This window comes from Amphibalanus amphitrite, unplaced genomic scaffold (genome assembly GCF_019059575.1).
Source record: "Amphibalanus amphitrite isolate SeventyFive unplaced genomic scaffold, NRLGWU_Aamphi_draft 000567F_arrow, whole genome shotgun sequence".
NCBI lineage: Eukaryota > Metazoa > Arthropoda > Thecostraca > Balanomorpha > Balanidae > Amphibalanus > Amphibalanus amphitrite.
The window spans coordinates 421,018-441,908 of NW_024882061.1; the positions used below are offsets into that span (position 1 = coordinate 421,018).

Sequence of the window (20,891 nt, forward strand, 5' to 3'; positions counted from 1 at the left end):
AACCTCCACAGTAGCTTACAGAGGGTGGCATTGTTGATGGTTGCAGCTAAACGATTGAACAGCTGAATCAGTGTTGCAACTTCATGCATGCTCCTCGTGTGAGCACAGATCACGTGCAATGTGCATGTTGAACATTCACCCGAATCCAGTATGGAGGTAATTAGATACTGCTGTAAGACAAGACACTTTTATATTTCAATTCAACCTTTCTTATGCATCACGCAGCTCCCCTTTATGCAACCAATTGCGCTGTATGTATACGTACTTACATACGTGCCGGAAATTACAACGAACTTATTCCATTGGTTTTGACATCAACAGAAGCCATTATAGCAGATCAATAAGTGCCAGCTAATCATTAGCGCAGTCTTCTGCTCAGTAAGCAATAGCGCTGAGAGCAGTCACAAGCCTCTCGAGCGTAAACGGTTTCGCATTAGCTGCGTTATGTTCGATAAGGCCGATCCCGCGCCGACCGGTTTATACGGTCTTGGACTTATCTACCTATATCCAACGACTAGGGGAACTGTCATAGTCATTTCGATGATTTGTGTTTTTAGGACGCTCAGACTTTGGAGGTCATCGTCGTTGCCCAGTGCTGTTTGTTATTACTTTCTTTCGATGTCAGAAATCAAACTATAATAGAGCTCATATAAGAAAGTAACGTATAAGAAGGTAAAGCTGTGCAACAGCCAACAATTGTTGTTGGCACTTCAACTTCTGTTACATTTCTTGATTTGATAATTGATTGGCTAGCGCCAAACGTTGATTTGTCAGCCAACATCATTCATGCATGCTCCACTCGTATCTTCTTTTTTTTTTTTTGCTTCTTTTATGTGTGAGATCGTTGTGACATATACGCATGCAACATGCTCAATGGAACTCTCACAAGCTGTGCATATAGCAGTGGCGGATCCAGGATTTTCACTGGGGAGGGGCTGCAGGTCATAATTGGGCGCCACGCCCCGGATGGGCGCCATAGTCGCATCGTATTGGCGCTGAAATATTGGCGCCCAGTGGCCCTGACAAGAGGCGCCCAGGATCAGTATGTACAGTGACACCACACGATTGGAAATATCGGTGCGGAGCGTACTGAAACGACGTTATTCGACTGATTTTTGCATCCTAGTCCTAGTATGCGGCACTCCGAAGAGTTGCGAATTGAAAATTGGCGCCACTGCGCCTTCGGCGCAGTGGCGCCAGTTTTCCTTGGGTGGGGGCTGCCAGCCCCCGCAGCCCCCCCCCCTGGATCCGCCACTGGCATATAGACGCCTACCCGCTCACATTGTGATAAACCTCCGTTGTCACCACGCGGGTCCTAAGCACCGGAATATTCCCCCATGCAGGAGTGTGCCGAGTAGACGGCCGTGAGCGGTGAGCTCAGCTGGACGCGTCGTCCATTGACGGCACTCAATGGCATTAGCGCGAGGAATTTGCACACTGTGTGTCGCATGCCGTTGTATTCACCAGTCAGCAGCCAACGCCGTGTTGCTATGGCAACCACCACCCGATAGGAGGAAGCAGAGGGGACCAGCCTGTTCGGCAGAGCGAGGTTCACGCATTTAGCTAAGTGCTGGCCGCGACTAGTCCTTCGGTGGGGCGCCAGGATACCACAGAGTATTGGACGGGTCGGGCCGACCTTCTCACTCCGTGGCTCGACCTCTGCTGTCACAAACAGCGGCATAACAAACAGCAGACCGGGCCACCGGCGGCGGCGACTACATAAAGGCGGGTCGGCGTGACTACGAATTGGGCGGCGATGAGGTTTTGACTGCGGTGCACCCGAAAATTGGGAAAATGCTATGCAGAAAAAGATGGAAGATATGCGAATTTACTCCGTTCCTGAAAGGCACATTGAACAGGAAAGCTTGGCATTGTCGGGAGCGCTAATGAGACGATGCTCTCTCTCTCTCTCTCTCTCTCTCTCTCTCTCTCTCTCTCTCTCTCTCTCTCTCTCTCTCTCTCTCTCTCTCTCTCTCTCTCTCTCTCTCTCTCTCTCTCTCTCTCTCTCTCTCTCTCTCTCTCTCTCTCTCTCTCTCTCTCTCTCTCTCTCTCTCTCTCTCTCTCTCTCTCTCTCTCTCTCTCTCTCTTTCTCTCTCTCTCTCCCTCTCTTTCTTTTTCTTAACGTGTTTACTTGATTTTCAAATATGAAATCAACTCTCACTCACTGAAGTATGCCAACATCCGACAATGCTCCGAGAACCACTTGCGAAACGACGCTCTCTACCTCGCCAAAACTGGTCGGCTATAACCTCCACTGATCACCCCAGGCTGAGCCATTGCCCAGCCTGCATCACATTCCCGTCCCCGCGTCCCCATGCTATCGTCACCGATGCGCCACGATTCGCCACGCCACTACTGGCAATAAGTGGACGTCCGGCAAACATACACTGTGTAGCCTGGCGTCTCGCGGCGCCTTCTCCGTGTACATAGCCGGAACGGGACGAATAAACAGGCACATCCGAGCGCGCGAGGGGGGGGGGGGGTGGACCCCATCAGGGCCGGTCCCCGGGCGAGCGCCCAACGACCGCTCGGATAATTGTGTTCTGGGGATGCTGGATAACGATGCTGGCGTTATTGTTCCACTGTCTTCTTTTCGGAGCCAATAGCAGAGGGGCTTTTTAGAACAAACGCTATATGTATATGTTACAGGGAGTTTGAGAAATCAGTGAGTTTGCAAACTCCCTAGGGAGAGTGCTACGGCTCACATTTAACCAACACATGTGCGAATGTACGCAAATTAAAATATATATATCCTTTCAAACGCGTTACTGGCAAGTCAGAATGTAATTTTGTGATTGAACGAAAGCCGTGTGCAACGCAGACTTTTTGCAAGCTATTTTCTACACTTACCTATATTTACATATATTTTTCATGAAATGTTTTAGACTATGACATAAAAAGTGAAAAATTAAAGAAATATCAAAAGATATTATCCTCTATCCTATGTAAAAGCCTGAGACCTTCCACCAACGATTTCCTTATCAATGTGCGGAATAACCGGTTTGCCAAGAATTACACAAACGTTCCATTCTGGTAAGCCGCACATGATCTCGGAATGCGATGCGCTCGAGTGCTTTTCCACAAATGTGCGTTGTTCCGATTGGTGCGGATTGTGAACAGCCGACCGTTTCCCAGACCCGCTGAGAATGGGGTCTCGTTCGGAGAATCTGGCACCATGATGGTCCTACTCCGCGAACTCAGTTTTAGTTCCGGAATCCCCTCCCCAGATCCAGCTTATACTGCCGATCCAGTGGTGTAATATCGGGCTCTGATCAACGACAAATGCCACCAATATGGTCGACCACTGCGCTGAAGTCAAACGCCTGACTCTCCATGACATGACTGCACATGGAGCGGCACTTTGGGTGTAAGCTATTGCAGTACTGAACAGACTCCGATTATTCATATTTCATTCATTCATATTTATTTTGCACCAAACATTGGCAAATTCCCGACAGCTGATAACAAACAATCATGCAGCTGATAACAATTATAATGCACAACATATTGCACGATGTTGACGGTGGATACTCACAGTTTTCGGAGTCCGCCGAGACCTTTGAACGCCAGCTGGTCCACGTGACTGAGACGAAGGTTTCCGTTCAGTTGGCTGAGGAGACATGTACCACAGCCGGTCAGGTCACCCACGTGCAGATTCCACGTGGCTTTGGAGTTGGACAGTACCCAACTACCATCGCAGATGAGGGTGATTTTTCGATAAGAGGTGAAATTTTTAGACTTTCTAAAACACATCAGCGCCAAGCACATTATTTCGTACATACAAGTGACACATAGTCAAAAACATACAGCAGTTACACGGCGCATAGACGAGTGTACGCTTTTACAGCCCTCCTCCTACACACGGGACTTGTGCGTCACTGCGGGTCGGTATTTACGACGCCGGTTCAATGGTCAGAGGTCGCCGTGTGCGGTCAGGTTTCCTCTCTCCGTCACCACAGCACAGAGCGCTCACGTGGAAAATGGCCGGCGCGAGTTAGAGCCCCAGCCTTGGTTCACCTGAATGGCCCAGCTGCAGAGCGATAACCTGGAAATGCACCCATTGTGGCGCAATGCCTGCCGCGCTCCGGCTGAACGAGTGGAGGCCCATGCATGCAAATAAACTCGTACGTCTTCAGAAATGTCCCATTTCGAGGGAGGTTGAGATTTATGGTCATGATCGGTGCTTCATAGCAGGATATAGGGATACCCGGCTTGTCGAAAGTCGGTATATTATCAGACAGCGTACCAAAGGCAGACTATTCTTCTCAGAAGACCATAGGACTTCAGCTTACGACCATGCAAAGCTCGGCCGCAATATTGAAACTAACTATAAATCACCCAAGCCCTTGCCGCTGTATCTGATGTTCAGTAGTTTCCATGTTATGCTGTTTCTTATGCAGCGTGATTTGCTAGAGATGACAAATATTTTTTCCAGCTGAATGTTTCAGCATTTCTACAAATAACGTCCTAACAAGTGGTGCCAATCGGAACTTGTATTCCGATTTTGTTCATTGTGCAATTCGGAATGTGCAGTTGGACAAAAGCAGCAGGATTTGGACAATATTGAACAATCACTTTTTGGAGCAGTGTTGAGTGTAAATTATTGCGTAATTTTCGGAAATCTTTGGACAAATGGCTGGCTTGAACATTTTTGGACGGCCAGTCGACGAAAATATCGGACTTTGGACGGGTATTTGACGGACGGGCATTTTCTGAAACTGGCACTACTAGTCCTTGCGAGTGCCGATATATTCATGAAGCCGAAATAAATAAACAATGCGATACGGATATAAGTGGGAAATGATTTTGTAGCGTTTCAAGTATCTTTTTCTGCTGCCTCACAATGAGCAATTTAACCTCAGCCGGCGCCGATAATTTCAGCACTCTCGAAAGCATATGGGAGGAGTAGTAACAGACGACCTCGAACCTATGCCCAATAAACTCATGGACGCTCACAACAAGCGTCATGCTTAACAATGACCTCCGGCAGCATCTAGACCGACTTGATGCAGTATCGCCGTTGGGTCGCTGGCCGTGACCCCAATTACTCCTTTTCCGCCCACCTTTGGCCTATCCTCCACGGCATTAACCATCCCCTCAGCTGGAGTGTCCGCTCCAGAGACTGGAGGACCTCTCCAGGCAGCCATTTGGCCCCGTCTCCCGCGGTGCGGGTGAGGACTCCCACCTCGCCGCGGTCGGCGTGCATTGGAACGACGATCACGAGCTCATTTCTCGCCCGCAGCTCTCGAAAGTGGAGCGAGGGGATCGACGGCTCGACCGGGGCGGCCGCTCCGGGGGCCGTCTCCTTCCGGGACCGCCGCGATCGGCGACGGCGAATAGACCGGAGACACGCATAGCATACCGACCGGCGGGCCGACCGGAGGGCCGGAATGGCGCGGGGTGAAAAACGAGTTCCGGGGAGATGCAGAAAACAGCGAAACGTTCGCACAGCCAGAGCTGAGCTTGTGTCTGCTGGCGCGACGATTTGAGCCGGCGCGGCGAGAGGCTACTGTATTTACTGCACAGGTGCTCACAAAAACGGTATTATGCAAGGAAACGCACTCAAAGTAAGATGATGCTGGGACGCGCAGGCAAACAACAAATTTATTCGGGGAAATAGTCCAGAAAAAACAAGCACGAGTACGGAAAACGAATGCAAAAAAGGAAGTCAAGTTTGGAAGAAGTCAAGAAGTCGTCTTAGGGATAGCAGTGCATAAAATGACGAGTGACTACTGACTAGTGACATGTCTGGCAGCAAGTCTACTGACATGTGTATTATGTATCTATGAAAAAATATTTAGCTGACAGTGTCATGTTTCTAAGTCACATATCTTAAAGGGACCCTCCCACCTTCAAAAAAGTTTATGAATTGGCATGAAAGTGATGTCGCTCGGTTCAGAAAGAGCGAAAACGAATATCTACCAAATTTCACCGAAAAATATTCACCGGTTTTCAAGATATTAGACTTTTACTTTTGTTTACTTTTTTTGGGATCTCCGCTGTTTCTAGCGACTTTATTTTAGAAGTGCGGCGTTTGCGGCATATGTTGCGCGCAAATAGCATATACCACCGCGTGCTACAAAACGTTTTAGTCAAACATTAAAAAATCGTTAGATATCAGCGCTGACGTCACACATTCAGAGGGGTATTCCTAAGCATTAGCCCCTCTGAATCAAAATGCTGCAATTTTGAAATTCAATATTTCCGATTTAAGGCATTTCTCGATGTTGTGAGTGCCGAAACCGGTAATTGTGAGCCAGGGACCCCATTTTGGCTATCTCAACTCAAATCTAATGTTAAGGTGGGAGGGTCCCTTTAAACCTCGCTATGCAAAGCCATTTTTTATAATGTGCCCTGGCAAGGGGGGGGGGATCGATACAACCCCAATGGCGTTTCGAAACTTAGCGTCGTAGCACTTCGCTACAAAGACCAGGCGGTTGCTCTCAACGATTACTCGCGATTGGTGGTAAATTCTTTTAGCCCTAGATTAATATTGGACCCAGTTATGACAGGTCGAAGGTACATTTCGGGGAAACGCTATAATTTTCCACGTTACTTAGCTAATATTGGCGAATTTACATAGCGTCAGCGAATACAATGGCGAATACAATAGCGACATGAAACTTTCACAACCGTGTTTCTCAATGAATGAGCAGGAAAAAATGTTTGTTGACCACATTTAAGTTATTACTGGCGTGACTTAGTCCCCGCGAACACGGGAGGTCACACCGGCCGCCGGCGAGAACGGTCCTAATTGACTTGAGTTGACCTTGTAAAGATCAAGGAACAGTTTTGAAAGCGTTTAGGTGGAAATTGAACCACAGATTCGGATTGAGGACCTCAAGAAACCCCACCAAACACAGCTCATATCACAAAGGTCATCGTGTGAACATGCGAGATCATTGACCTTGCTTGACCTTAGAAAGGTCAATATACAATGTAAAGATTTATGTCCTGTCAAAATCTGACATAAATCACACGGAATAGTTTCGTTCTTGTCGATGAGATCACGCCCAGTTACGCGGAATGTACGATGTTGTTAAAAACGGAGGTTGTACATACCTATTATGACGCCATAGCTCGGTGACCTGACATGGCCCGAAAATTATTTTTTATCAAAAGCTGCGCAAGGAATGCTCCATAGGCTGTTGGAAATCTCAGCACGATCCGACTAATGGCTCAGCAGCCATCGCAAAAAAAAAACTCGGGGGGGGGAGGCTCACATCGACCCCCCTCTGCCAGGGCGAGGGTTAATACTATTCAAGTGTGCAATGACTAATTATAAATCTTACAGTCAACCAAAGTGATATATCTTATAACATGATAAGTCCAACAAATACCGAGGCCAAAACCTGTGCACCTCCAAAATCACTCATGCATTGGCTGGTGGCTGGGGCCTGAGACCAACAAATATCCCGGATCAGAGCGCCGATATGTAAGCTATACATTGAGCCGCTGGGATTTGAGATCTCTTATCCGCGTGATACCCGCATCCCGACTGGGCTGGGTGACACGAATCACGCCCTTTACGACATTGCTGCATCCTAATTCAGTGCGTCTCGCCGCGAAAAGTTCGGATGTGGTTGCTAGTTATAATTGTGCATGCAACTTCAACTGACACTGGGCTTGAACCAGTCATTCGGAGCATGTTTATCGTATCTTAGGTAAAAATAGATAAAATATACTACAATGAATCGCATGAAACATAAATGCATATAAGATGCGTTTTGATAGTTCTAATCATTATTATCATTATTTCAATACCAGTTATACTGCGAATTATATCTTTCTGCATTACCTTATGAAACAAAATTATGCGCTCACGTCGTTTCAACAGATCCAATGTTTCAAACTTACATTGTGCCGATGAGGGAGCCATTGAAAGCCAGTGCCGAAATCGATTCCAGCTGGTTATTAGCTAGAGACCTGCGAGAAAATGAAGCATTAGGATACTAAACGACATGGTCGAAAAGCAAGGTACTGCTGCACATGGCCCTAGCAAATGGGTATTCATAACGAAAAACTTTCAGGCACGTTGCATTCCCAGCAAAGCGTAAAACCATAAGTGATTTTCCAATCGATATTGATTATCATCTCAAAAATGCCTAAATATGCTGAGCTAAAAAGAGTTGCTTTAACCCTCGCCGGACCTATTGGTTTTCTACATACGCGCCGGCCGAGGGGGGGGGCGGGTACGACCCCCCCCTCGCCGTTTCGCCCCTGGTGGAGCTAGCGCGTCGCGGAAAAAACGAGCGTGTGCGCCGTTACGAGACGCAGAGATTGGTACCCGATTTTAAGGTCCTAGGTCAACCGGTGACCTCTGAGGTCAGGTCAAGTGCCCCAAGGTACGGTTCAGTTTTTGGTGAATAACTTCGCAAAAAACGGTCGCAGAGCGCCGATTTTGGCAGCATCGTGTTCGTCTCGCTCAGGCGCGTCGAATGATATACTTTTTGTCCGGGTCAGGTCAACTTGGGGTGTTGACCTCAGGTCAAGGTCAGGTCAGCACCCCCAGGTCACGAAGTTGGTCGAAAGAGGTCATGTCGCATATCATTCGATTCGGCAGGTCTTCCTGAGTCCATTGGTGGCTTTTCCGACTCGCTAGCTCAATTTGATCAAGAGTTATTGACGAAAAACTAATATGACCTTGATGACGTCATAAATGACGTCACGCAAGGTCAACATTGCAAAAGTGACGCACCTAACCTTGCAAGGAGTGCATAAAATCATGATTCTGTGTGCTTGAGATAGTTGGAGATCGTTCCCGGCGCCAGAATAGCAGTTTTCATTTTTCCCCATTGACTTATAATGGTGAGGTCACGAAAATGACCTGACCTCATATGACCTTTAGGAAAAATCCGAGATATACAAGTTGTGGGACTCATAATGGATTCTAGATCCTGCAAGTTTCATTTCCCTGTGACATCTCCTCTGGCAGTGAGGGCGTTGCGAAGTTGCGACATCTGAAGACCGTGCAGAGGTTCACTTATGACGTCATAGGTCAGTGACCTGACCTGACCCAAAAATGCGGTTGGTGTCAAAAGATGCGGCTTGGATCAAAGGTCAGGTATGCCAAGTTTCAGCTCTCTATCGCCAGCGTGTTTGGAGCTATCGCGAAAAAACCCTATGGGGGGGCGGCACCCGCCCCCCCCCCCCTCGGCCGGCGAGGGTTAAAATAAACTAAAACAAAATTGGGGAACACTCACAGTTGATCGGTAGTCACTCTCAGGCCGTTTGTTGGCAGCAGCTTGATTTGATTGCCATCCAGGTCACTGAAATGAAGGGAAGAAATCAGCGCGTGCTAATGGCACACGTGTGCTGGTGCTTCATTGCCAAACGGGGGAGCGTTTCACTGCGGGCAATAACGCTAGAGCTGGAGTCTCCTGTTAGTCTCCTATCACAAAATTGTGCTGAATTAATTGGTCCCCCTATATGTAAGAAAACTGTAAGCAAAGAGTATCGCCGTTGAAAGGTAAGGGCTACCCTGTGTCAGCTACCTCTAAGGCTCCCCCGTTTAAAGTTTTTTTTTGTTATTTTAGTTTTATAATTACACGAGTAGATTGAAGTCAGATTTTTACGCAAAATGTCTGCCAGTTGCATTCAAATCCAGGATCTGGAGCAGGTGAACGAACTGAGCCATATAGGTATGAATGGCCAAAAGATGATGATGCAACTTCACCACCTTAACGTTTGGAGCGGACAAATCCGTTATAGCTAGGATAGCGTCAGAGTGCAGCTGTTTTAGATACAGGTTAAGGAAAACTAGTGCAGATAAGCATAACTTACATCATATGCATGATGTTGTCTTCTGACTGAAGGCTGGATAAGTCCGGCGGCTCCTGCAGGCCCGTGCCCACTATTCGCCTGTAACAGCAACACAAGCAGGTAGTTATCCCTATTAGTGGCAGGGGGGTTGTTTTTATCCACCCCTCAGGTTTTTCGGGAATATCTCCGAAACCGCGGAAGCTACGATGCTGAAATTTTCTGACTTTTCCTAAAACTAAATTGGGCTTATTCCCTGAAAATTTCAAGTTCATAACTTTACCAGGGGCGGCTCCAGAGCACTGGGAATTGGGGGTCCTATTCGTGAAGCGAGTCATTTGGGCGAAGATCACGATGCTGCACCAGTTTTACGAACAGTGAATGAAAGGTATCATGTGATAACATATACAGTTATTGTGCATCCTCTTTTGACACGTTTTTGCTATAATAGGCGGATCCAGGCGTCCAAAAAGGGGGGTTATGTTTTACCTCCCAACATAGGTGCCCTGACACCGCCTATGCATGACCAATACAATTGTAGTCGTTCTCTCATAAGAAAATTGTAACATAACAAGACCATTACCACCCTTTTTAGAAACAGTACCAACAAAAACCTTATTTACTATACTTTTTGTGTACCCCCAATCTCAATGATCTGTATCCGCCTATGATTTTTGAAAATGCATATTTTTAGGATCCATGTGAATTCCTGGTTCATTCTCTATCGATCGGCAAAAGTTGCGTTAGGATTGGTTCAGAAACCTGGCCGTGATAAACAGTCTAAAATGTATCTGCAATTTGCCCGTTTTTACCCCCCTCTACCCCCCTGTTGACATTTTTTAATTTTTATTTTTTAGAAATGTAGATCACGTTGAGCGAAATCGAATGCTGTTTGAATTTTGAAAATCGGCCCGTTAGATCTCGAGATATCAAGGGGGGGTCGTAAACAGCCCCCCCCCCCCGCCACTAATAGGGGTATACCAGGAGCCTGCCACTAATAGGGTTATACGAGTAGGGGAGAGTGGGGCAAAGCGGCCACCCTAACGCTTCTCACGATGCCAACGCTTGATTTTTAAATTTGGAAAGATTCTTTCTATGCCAATGTGATCCCTATTAAGTTGCCTTTTATTTCTACTGCGTTTTATTTCCAAAGGCGTTCACATATGAAAGATATTGACAAAACTTTAAACCTATGCATACACTGTAAAAAAATGTCACGAGCCAATTCTATGACAAGGAGTGGGTTACATGGTCGTCCATTGTACCTTGCTGTTATATATAGGGACATTATCAGCCTGAGAGTTGTTAGTTAAAGAGTGGCCTCGTGAAACAATTGGTTACAAACGGTAACCTAATAACTTAAATGCTTCCCTAACACCCCTTCCTGCTTATCAACAGATTTCGCGCTGTGTCGGAAAACTACGCATAGTCTCATAATTAAATCCGCCAGAAGCTTGTTGCATGCTAGTTACATGCGTGTTTCATTATCGTGTCATATTATTATTATGTCGGCTAATGAGGCACCGCCCTGCACGTGCTTTAAATATAATCCTGCGCACACGCCACCTAGTCGGAAACTCATCATCGGACTAGTCCTGGTAGGGTTTTCGTGTTGCCGAATGAGGCGAAGCGACTTTGATTCGGTAGTGCCTCATAAATCCCTGCTACGGTGAGCAGCGACGAGTCTGAGACTGCTTCTAAAACGCGTCCTTCACTTCCGGCGCGGGGCCGTCATTTCCGGCCGCCATTGTTCAGTTCTGCGGCTGCCGGCGGTTGGTGCGGTTGTGTTGTGGCACGGTGCGTTGTGAAGTTCTCGGACTGGGATATTTTGAAGGTACGTTATATTGTATGATATTTACGTAGCAATGGGCGACATTTTATCTATTTTGTAATATTCTGAACACATGTTGCCTCATAGAATTCACCCCTTGACCGTTGTGGGCCACTGTTTCGTTTGAATTCCGACTATTGGAAGACGGACTTTCTTTCAGTTGCTGTCTAGCCTTTTTTCCAAGTGTGTAAGCTACATGTCATATTGCCTCACATTGATTTATCTTATACAAAAGTCAGTTGATGTAGATAATAAAGCCATCCTCACTGATATTTTAAAATCAGCAGTTAATTTTCTTTTCTGTTTGCAGAGTTGCTCAAAGTTGTGGGAGACTGAGGCATGAAGGTATACCGGAAGCCAGCGATATTTCTGTTGGTAAGCCTCGCCCAGAAAAAATACTTGCTTGAATCTGCAAAGTATGGCAAATATTTGATTGCCTGCACAGTGCACAATGTACCTGACATGGCAGGATCAACTTGCTCACTCGCCTGTTGTAAGTGCCGTTGCGTCAGAGTCCGTGGAACTGCCCGATCGTGTCTCATGCAACCGTATTATTTTGTGAATGTTATTGGTGGTGACTCGAATCAGCTTTTGCACCACTCCACTATGATATTGTAATATGTATATATTTATATATTTTGTATCGTATGCTGATAAGTAATAAACGTTATTTTTTGTGTTTTTTTTTTGTAACGTGGTTGGCACGCTGTCGTGGCTGTCGTTGGCCGGGTCGTCCACCAGTCGGAGGGGCGGCTGGGGAGGAGGAGAGGGGAGGGTGACGCAATTGAGCTAGTATTACTACTGGGCAGCAATAGCAGGCGCTAGCTGGTTGGGTTACCAGGCGAGTCCTGCTAAGGAGCCTAATCGGCGTACCGATCTGCTGGTTTTGCCCTCGTTTTCAAACGAGGTACCGAATAACGAAACGAGGGGCTGACACGGGGGTGCTCGGTTTATCAGGCGTGGGCTTGTCATTTACTAACGAAACAAGCTTGTACCCTCTTACTAGCTAAATATGAGTCGATTTTTACACGTCGCTGCATGCTCATTTTTGCGCCAGCGGTTTTCCTACAAGGGGCTTGTAAGATTTTTTTACAGTGTATTGGCCACTTTGCCCCATACCCTGGGGCAAAGCGGCCACCGGCGTCTTCTCAAGTCCCGATATGAGAAACAAAATACATAGGCGTAGGAACAGGGGGGGCCAGGTGGGCAAGTGCCCACCCACTTTTCGAGGTGGGGGGCCAACCATGTGTTTTGGCCCACCCACTTTTTACTCGAGGCCCCTCGTCTCGATTTGAGAGGACGTCGTCACCTTCCAGAATAAACAAACTCGGTAAAAATAAGTTCCACGAATCCCCACGCACGGACTCCAAGGGGCCGTGATGGATCCAAGGAGGCCCTCTGTTCATACTTGTCAGTCGAAGCCCCTGAGACTGATGGCCTGAGAGGCCCTAGTGGATCTGAGGAGGCCCCAATATCCACACTGGTCTGGGGAGGCCCCTGACACTGGCGGTCTGGGAGGCCCCTCTATCCACACCAGTCAGAGGTCTGAGACTGGTGGTCTGGGAGGCCCCTCCATCCACACTAGTCAGAATAGGCTCCTGACACTGGCGGTCTAGCCGAGGCCCCCTACCCTCAATAGTCAGAAGAGGCCCCTGAGACTGATGGTCTGGGAGGCCTATCCATCTACACTGTAGTCAGAGGAGGCCCCTGAGACTGATGACCTGAGAGGCCCTTATAATCCCACCAGGCAGAAGAGGCCCATGAGACTGATGGACTGAGAGGCCCTTCTATTCATACTGGCCACAGGAGACCCCCAAAACTTTCGGTCTGGGAGGTCCCTCAATCCGGCACCAGTCAGAAGAGTCCCCTGAGACTGATGGCCTGGGAAGCCCTTATATTCACACTAGGCAGAGGAGGCCCCTGAGACTGATGGTATGAGAGGCCCTCATATTCACACCAGTCAGAAGAGGCCCCCGAGGCTGATGGCTGTGAGGCCCTTCTGTTCATATAACTGGCCACTGGAGGCCCCTGAAACCGGTGGTCTGGGAGGGCCCTCTATCCAAACTAGTCAGAAGAGGCCCCTGAGACCGATGGTCTGAGAGGCTCTTATATTCATACTGGTCGCTAGAGGCCCCTGAGACTGATAGTCAGAGAGGTCCACTCCTAATGAATCTGAGGGGGCCCTCTATCCACATTTACACTTTTCTAGGGAGGCCCCCGAGACTGATGGTCTGAGAGGCCCTTTTATTTATACTGTCCACAGGAGCCCCCTGAGATTAATGGTCTGAGAGACTCTTCTATTTATACTAACCAGAAGAGGCCCCTAGGATTGATGGTCTAACAGGCCCTTCTATTTATACTAGCCAGAGGAGGCCCATGAGACTGATTGTCTGAGAGGCCCTTCTATTCAAACTAGGCAGATGAGGCCCCTGAGAATGATAGTCCGAAGAGCCATGCGGCGGCAACTGGCCGTGGCCATATTTCGGCTCGGTAGGGCCCCACAGAGCTCATGAGAGAACCTCAAGGGCTCCTAAGTAGACACGCTTATCCCCATAAGGGTGCCACGCGTGCTTCTGAAGGCTCCTTGTAGGCATCTAAGGGCCCTTTCCGGCCTCTAACGGCTCCACCCGCCTGTGATGGCTCCACACCAGTGTTTATGAGCGCCACACAGCGGCGCCTTTTGAGGGTCATACTAGTGTCTCTTAGGGCCCTATATCGGTGGCTCTGGGGGCCCCACACCGGCGCCTCTGTGGGCCACCACACCTTTGCATCTCAAGGCTCTATAGATACTTACATCTGAAGGACCCACACCGACACCTCTGAGGGCCCCACACCAGTATCTCGGAGCTCTGAAGGCCCCACACCGGTGACTCTGAGGACTCACCGGCTCCTGAGAGCACCATGTTGATGTCTAACGGCTCCACAAGGCCAATGAAGGCACCACACAAGCTCTCACTGAGCTCTAATGCCCATGTACCGGCCTCGCCAGCGCATTCATAGCTCCACACCAGCAATTGTAAGGGCTTCACACTGAAGTATCTGAGGGTTCCACACCGGTGTCTCTAAGGGCCACATACCGGCATCTCTGAGGGCCCCATACCGGCGTCTCCGAGGGTCCACATCTGGCGAGCACTCATCAGCGACTGAAGGTCCCACACTGTCGACTCCGAGAGCCCCATCTGCGTCTGGGAGCAACATGTCGTCTCTAAGAACCACGGCGGCTCCTCCGTCGAAAGATGGGCGTCTGCATGCCAAAGGGGAGCGGTTCTGACCTTCTGAGACAGTAGGGCACCTACGTGCAATAGAGGGGCGCCTATGAAGCCCATAGGGGTGCCTCAATGCGAAAGAGGGGTGCCTCTGAGGCCTACCATATGGGCGTCCACATGCAATAGTGAATAGAGGTCTGCAGACTGCAATTGATCAATGCCATGGGGGTGCATTCATAAGAAACAGGGGCACCGGCGTGGCAAAGAGAGGCGCCTTCAAGTGTCCATAATAGGTTGTATATGCGACAACGGGGTGACTGTGGGTGTGGGACATATAGGGATGTCTCTGATGACTATACATAGGGCGCTTATATGCCAAAGAGGGCGCCCATGAAGCTAATGGGGGCACCTGGGAAACGAGGAAGACATTTGTGTAAGGGTTTTCAGGGGTCATGCGCCGTTTGCGGCAAATAGATTCTAAAAAAAAAATCGGAGGGGAAATAAGTTTTAAAAATGGTGCGGACTTTCCGCACTGTTCGCTTAAGCGGTTACGCCTCTGGGTACATCTGCCCGATCTCTGAAGCTAGATTTGGAGGTCATACTTGAAAGCAGCCATCAGGACGATGCAAAAGTTGGAGGCCCCTGAAAATAGGAGGCCCCCTGGAAAAGGAGGCCCCTTGACAGGGTGGCCCACCCACTTTTCATGACGTTCCTACGCCCGTGACAAAATAGTTGCCTCGTGTACGATTAGGGTATTTGATGGTGACAAGGTTAAGCGAGGATGGATGTTTATCCTTTATCATCTTCCACCTGTAGGTAAACAAAGAAAGGATTTTCATAAAAAAAACATTTGATTGCATATTTTGGTAACTCATGCAACTGAAAAGTGGCCAAGATGAATGCATGACGACACATTTAAATATAAATAATGTTTTTTATCCAGATGGAAACAACTTATGGCCAATTGGGGGGTGGCCACTTTGCCCCGGCCACTTTGCCCCGTGCATACCGTCCGAGACAAAAATATTCCAGCTTATAGCTATTAGTGGGGTAAAAAACATTACAATTGGTAGAATACATGTACGATAACCATGCAATGCATGGACAAGAACGCTTATAAAAATTCCAAACGGTTATGGAATAACATAACATTTAAAAATTGTAAACATAGTTGGTAACCTGGCAAGAAATGCTTTTCCGTGTTTCACAGAACAATGGTGATGGGCCTGAAACCCCGGCCTGGCTCATTCGAACGACCGTGAAGAGAAGTATAATTGGAAACCATAAATTGGAACTGACGCCAGCTATGAAGGGCTAAAACGATGGGTGGCCGCTTTGCCCCGGGTGGCCGCTTTGCCCCACTCTCCCCTACCTAATACGAGTACCTAAGTCGCTAGCAAAGTTAACGAGTTCACAACAAGCTTGTCACTCTTTGGTGCCACTTACAGGTCTTTAATGGAAGTTATATGAACCAAATGGGTTTTGACATTATGTCATCATCAGTCGTCAAACCCGTTACCAGCGTTTCAGGCCAAATTCAAGTTACAAAACTTGGTAAAAGCGTAACACAAAGGCTTGGGTGACATTCAAAACTTTCAACAGCAAAGCAAAACTAAGAGGCATGAGGCTTCTCAACATGTAACCCTGCATTCCGTGCTCATCCACAGCAAACTATAAATTATCAGTTTCACGAAGAAGACTGACTGACGTAAGGATCCGAGACTAATGGAATGATACGCTGAAGATTGGCGGAGCAAGGCGTGGGACTGGCGAAAAATACACTTGAGACCAGTGACAAATGCATACAGGGTGTCCAGAAAAACGGATACTATTATTTTTTGCTGTAATTCCGAAAATAAACACCTTACATTTTAAAATGGCACATGCTTGTATTCGCCAAAATATGGCAAAACAGACAGCAGGTGCCACGTGGCATGTAAACTCTTTGGTTAGTTGCGGCAGCTCCTCAAAGCAGACACTCAATGTGAGCGGCCTTACGGCGGATCAGCTCCAGCACTAGCAGTCTGCAGGTGACTGATGGTCATGTTGACCATCTCGGAGGGCAAGCAGACAACTTTCCAACGACGCATTACAGACTACAGTGCTCATGAGTTTTGCCAAATCTTGCACTATAAGCACATGAATTTGGAACAAAATCGGCACGTGCGTTAATGAATGCGACTTAATTTCCGTGGTATCTTTTTTTCTGGACACCCTGTATATAGAAGACGATTGAGAACTGCAGGTGGTTGAGGAAAAAAGGGGGGACAAAGTGAGAAATACACGGGAGACAGACACGGACGATCGTCGGTTCATAAAACGCGAGACAAAGAAATGTAAGGAAGACGGACAGAGAAATAAAGAAAGAAGGCAAAAAGAGAAACGAAAGATTGTCAAAGACGAGGGTGGAGACGGGCTGTCACGAGCAGCCGTAGAATACACGACGCTAATGTGAGCCTTCAGAGAGAGCGATAGGCTTGTGTAAGTCTAAACGAACGTGTATGAAGCTTGGGGTAGGTTAGAGTTGCATCGTCAATGATCGTTGACAGAGCATAAGAACCATAGCAATCGATATGTGTTGCTAAGCTTCAATCGTGTTTAGCTGCGCTGAACAGAAATCTATTTTGGTGCCTGAATGTTTGCAACGAACGCGTCGAAGGTATACGTAATTGCTTCATAATGCTGAATTACAATGGAAAACGTCGCGGCGGATTTCGACAACAAGTTTGTAACAGTTTGGGCCGGCGCCACATCGCAGTCCAGGGCATATTCAGCGCTGTCTTGGGACGGTATTTGCGGCCGTCTCATGCATTTACAGTGGATACAGCGACACAGAATCGGCTCTGTCGGCCTCATATATGTGTATGTTTCAAAGTGGGAGGTCAGACGGCAGCTGAGGTCAGGTTCTGTTCGGCGATGTAATACCATTACCGCTCGGGGGACCCTGGCGGGTCAGTAGGCACCGTCTCCGGACGGGGTAACGCACGAGCTCCGAGAACCGCATCATTCATCCCGGAACGGCATGGTGAGCCCGATAATGCACTTCCCTGACCTTGTTTGCAACGTGGTGCAGTCAACACTGGCGCTCCGAGCATGCTTCACAGGTGCGGACTGAAAGAGCCTTACTTGCCGCGCAAAAAAAAAAAAACTGACTTCACGTCGAGCAGCTTTGACTGTTTCCAAAGTTGTTTAGAAATTAAAAGTTCTTGATTAGGGAAAAGTTGGAATGAGTACACATGCTTTTATATTGAGCGTTTTACCAGGATTAAGCCGTGCAGTGTGCAGTGCCATGTTTTGAAGCAACTCTTAGGCAATGATTTGGCTAGATCACGAACCTCAAAAATGCATACAAATTGTCGGCAGTCGGCACCTTGTCTCCAGCTTATGTAATCTAATAATGTCTTCTATCAATTGATAGATTCTATGGAGGATGACACCAGGGCCTCGGCTAAGGAATTTTGACTGGTAGGCCACTTGGGCAGAGACATGGGCTGACCTTCGTAGCCATAGCCCCCCCCCCCCCCAATTTTCGATTTCTCCCCAGATTTCGGCCACTTTATTCTGCAAAAAAAAACGTCAGAATGGCATTAAAAAAAATGTAAAAAAACGGAGCTCGACACCGCCCCCCCCCCCCCACACACACTCTTAAGAGAGAGGAGAGATTAGGGAGTAGGGACCCACAAGCACAACCCTCTCAGTGGTAATACTCCGGGGGTGCACATAAAATCGCACAAGTTTGCACAAAATATTGACGCAGATTATAAACCTTTGGACGATAACTTACGGCCGGCCGGATGTTAAAAATCAGCGAGCCCTGAGTGGATCGCTCGCCGACTAGTCGGAGATACGGAAGCGGTCGGACGGGATCGGGCGTTGTCGGGTGGATCGGGAGGAATTGTGAACAGCACGAGTGCAATTTTATATATAAAGTGGGTTGTAGCAGGAGCCCCAAAGGGAGTTGTAGCAGCAACCCAACATCTCTGAAAATGATAATTAAGCCTATTGGTGTCGCATGGAAAAGAATTGACTCAAAAGCCCAAGCACACTGCGCAACCCTAATATTTTCTTTAAAAAAAAGTTATGTACACTTCTGGTGAACAATGTCCCAAACTTCAGATTTCTCTTGGGTGTCTGAGTGGAAAATTCTAGCCACCCAAAATGTGAGAGTGGAAAATTTTCGATTCTTATTCTTGAGTGTCATCTTCAGCCCAAATGAGAAATATTTGGAACGCTGACTGTGAACGGTTCGAAAAGTCCGGCTGGTCAGATGTGTGACTGCAAGCATTATACCTACCGGTCGTGAAGACGCATAATATCGCTTGCAGACTTCAATTGCCTGGAAGTTGCCGACACTACCTCTAGTTTGACTCTGGCTTATATCGTATCTCTCGGCGAGCCGTCTGAGATCGCTCGCAGGCTTATCCCCGACCGTCTGAACTGGTCTGTTCTTTATTCGTAGTTTTTCTTGTAACCGACTGGTCTGCGGCAGATGCTTATGTGACTGCAACCACTCGATCGATCGATGGTACAAAATATGGCAGCAATTTGACTGTGACGTCACATGGAAATCGAAGTAAAAATCAAACAGCAAAGACGTAGGTAAGTGGTGGATTTTTTTTTAAGTTGCGGGTACTATAGTCCACTTTTTACCCCAAGAGGATATTGCGAACAATAGGTTCAAGTTTTTTTTCACAAGAATATGTTTCACCGATGGGTACTTTACAGCCTGAAAATGTACGATAAGATCTGCGAATTCAATTTGAAATGTGAAAAATGTGAAAACTTAGATTTTTCGGAAAATTACTGGTGGGCCAAATCTTTGAGGCTGGTGGGCCATTTCGGGTCACTGGTGGGCCATTTGGCCCACCAGTTAACATGTTAGCCGAGGCCCTGGATGACACAGCGCAGTTTAAAAAGTGTCCAACGCTCAATACACACGTCCAAATATATTGTTACACTAACACCAGACAAAGAACGCATAAGGTAACTATTGTTTAGGGAAGCTCGGGTTGACAGATTACCTGAACTCCTGCTGCGTGAGCCGCCATCGATAATAATCCCCACCCCATCCGTTACCGACTTTGTAATAAGTCGACGGACCCGACAGGCCTTCATTGATCTACTCACAGGGACTTGAGGGAGGTCAGGTTGCGCCACGCCTGCCGGCTCACGTATCGAAGGTCCGGAGCGTGCTGGATATACCTGGAAGAGCAACCATATTGCGATCAATACAAAATGGCTGACCGAGTTTAAATACATTTGTTCAATAGGAACGATGAAATGCAATTGTTACCTTCCTTTGATGCTAACATTGATAGTTGATAAGTTTACCTTAACCCTCGCCCGCGCATAGGGGGGTGGGGGTTGCCACCCCCGCTCCTCTCACGTAGTTTTTCTGCTCTGCACTCAACATTTTTAGAGGTAGAAGCCTTATTTTTCGTATAGTTGCTCCTCTATTCTTTCTTGATGGCCACTGAAAATTTCAAGCTGCTGTGGTTTTTGCTTTGGAGATATGATCTTGTTCTTCAGGTCATGTAATGACCCAAATGACAAATAGCCAATATCCTGCGTTGGCTATGGGTCTTATGAGCTTTTGACAACTTGATTTCGGCCTTTTTTGCCAGTCTTACCTCTCACCTATCATGGAACATGTTGTTCGATGATGTTAAGATGTCAAGGTCAGGTTCAAGGTCAACCTAGTTCATCTAAAAACATTACGTTTTAGGCAAGCTGAATTTACTTTTCGTGAAGTTTCTTTTACTGTATTTTTGGCAAAAGCTTCTCATTTCATGATCTCATGTAATATGGACACATAAACAATCGGTGCACACATCAGTAGACACACAGACATACAAACACATATCATTGGCCTTGACCTAACTTGACCTGAAATGACCTCAGCAGCAAAAACCTGGTCGGATAGTGTGACAAAGAGGTTCTAGCTGGCTTGGCACCACAAAACGGCATCGTCGACGGTATATGATGAGCAGCGCACTCGATATCCAACGGTGACACAAAACAGCGACATTTTTTAGTTTGACCTGACCTGGAAGGTCAATGACTGACCTGAGAAGGTAAAACTGGGTATCATTGGA

At 47.5% G+C, this 20,891-nt stretch overlaps 1 protein-coding gene across 1 annotated transcript in view; it reads right to left on the minus strand.

Moving 5' to 3' along the window:
- Nucleotides 1–19,996, minus strand: part of LOC122393982 (lutropin-choriogonadotropic hormone receptor-like) — a 38,472-nt gene extending 18,476 nt beyond the window's left edge. The window contains exons 1-5 of the mRNA XM_043390505.1: nucleotides 19,924–19,996; nucleotides 9,784–9,861; nucleotides 9,204–9,269; nucleotides 7,858–7,926; nucleotides 3,536–3,610 (exon numbers count right to left, since the gene is read on the minus strand). Coding sequence (XP_043246440.1) covers nucleotides 3,536–3,610; nucleotides 7,858–7,926; nucleotides 9,204–9,269; nucleotides 9,784–9,794 — 221 coding nt within the window. The 5' untranslated portion in view covers nucleotides 9,795–9,861; nucleotides 19,924–19,996. The remainder of the gene's footprint in view (nucleotides 1–3,535; nucleotides 3,611–7,857; nucleotides 7,927–9,203; nucleotides 9,270–9,783; nucleotides 9,862–19,923) is intronic.
- Between the last annotated feature and the right edge of the window lie 895 nt (nucleotides 19,997–20,891).